This window comes from Rhinoderma darwinii, chromosome 11 (assembly GCF_050947455.1).
Source record: "Rhinoderma darwinii isolate aRhiDar2 chromosome 11, aRhiDar2.hap1, whole genome shotgun sequence".
Classification (NCBI taxonomy): domain Eukaryota; kingdom Metazoa; phylum Chordata; class Amphibia; order Anura; family Rhinodermatidae; genus Rhinoderma; species Rhinoderma darwinii.
The window spans coordinates 61,871,112-61,872,733 of NC_134697.1; the positions used below are offsets into that span (position 1 = coordinate 61,871,112).

Here is a 1,622-nt window from a genome sequence, read left to right on the forward strand (position 1 = left end):
TGTACATATTAAGTGTAAGGATCATTTATGGAGGGGTGGGGGTTCATTGCTCTCCCTCCCACTTGGCCCTTTGTTGGGATTCCAGCTGTGTCTGGCAGTGGGGAGGCTCGCGTGTCATTGATGATTCTGATTGGCCACTTCCCAGGTTGTAATGAGCCCGGCACACTCCATGCAAGACTGATAAGATAAAGTGTGCCAGGGGGGCACACTTTGTATTGATCTGCATTGTTTGACAATGGTATATATATGCCTGGATGCTAGTCGTGTGCCTGTTGCACATCCTTCACACATCCTTCTACAGAAGCTCCTCTTACATATAAGACCTAGAGGTCCAGGAAAGGAAAACACCCCACATCTCCTGGTGCCTTCTTCCTGCTACCATCAACTTTATACAGCAACACAGCCTGAAAGTCTACAAGGTATGTTTTTGGCTTTGCAATTCCCCTTTTGTAAGCGTTTACATTATTTGTATCATTTCATTTTAAGCCATGTGCTACATATTATTCTAAAGATTTCGATTCAAGTATAATACTCATAGAACTAACGTGACAAATTTTATATATATTAATCTATGAGAATTTAAAGGTTTACAGCTAAACTCACACATATTTCTGGTTCAATTTTTCAGAATGTCTCCAAAAACAGAGAACAGCCATAGCAGAAGCGAGAGATACCTTTACTATGATGTCTCTGATGAGGAGGACCCTTCTCTTTCTCTGCCCTGTTCTCCAGCCCCCTCAGCTGGGAGTAAAGGTTGTTTAGTGGGAGAAAAATTTTCCCTTACTAACTCCAGGGAGACGAAGAGTAGGAGGCAAAAAGGGAGACGGCGATCACAAGTCAAGAATGAAGTAACAATCATTAAACAAAAGAAGAATCGCAGGGTAAAAGCAAATGATAGAGAAAGGAACCGAATGCACAACCTGAACTCAGCCTTGGATGCCTTGAGGAGTGTTCTACCTACCTTTCCAGATGATGCCAAGCTTACCAAGATTGAAACCCTTAGGTTTGCTCACAATTATATCTGGGCTTTATCTGAGACTCTGCGGATGGCTGACCATAGCCTATTTAGCATAGCACAACAGGGCATGACAGACACATTTGAAAAGTTATCTAAGACGTGTTTAATGGTGGATCTCGCTAGTCCAAATAGTAGCTGCAGTTCCTCAAGCGACTGGGACTCTCTCTATTCTCCAGAGTCGCAGAGCAGCAGTCATAGTCCCACAGACATGGACGATTTAATTTCTCAATCCAGTTCTTGCCTGAGATACGCTGATACTTTTTCAGAGTTCAAATGAATTGTTCCTCTGTCCCCATCACTGGGTGTCCTTGTGCTCACATTCACTCTTCTTAATGGTCAGTTTACTGTAACAGAGACATAAATTAATCTCATCCCCTCTGCAATCCCCTTTACTGTATATTTATGTGTCTATTTCTGCATTGTAAATGCTTTATTTCCTTTAAGTATTGTTTTTTTTCTCTTCTTACCTTACATTGAAAAAATAAGATTTTTTTGCACTTTTCTTGTAAAAGAAAACAGTATCTTTATTAGCTCTTAAAAAACATCACAATTCTTTACCACTGTGCATATTGTAATATTGATTTTTAAAGTTTATTCTGTAATA

At 40.3% G+C, this 1,622-nt stretch overlaps 1 protein-coding gene across 1 annotated transcript; it reads left to right on the forward strand.

Annotated features, from left to right (window-relative positions):
• The first annotated feature begins 629 nt into the window (after positions 1-629).
• NEUROG3 (neurogenin 3) lies at positions 630-1,295 on the forward strand. Its single transcript, XM_075841255.1, has one exon. It carries the CDS (start codon positions 630-632, stop codon positions 1,293-1,295), a length of 666 nt encoding a protein of 221 aa, XP_075697370.1.
• Positions 1,296-1,622: the final 327 nt, after the last annotated feature.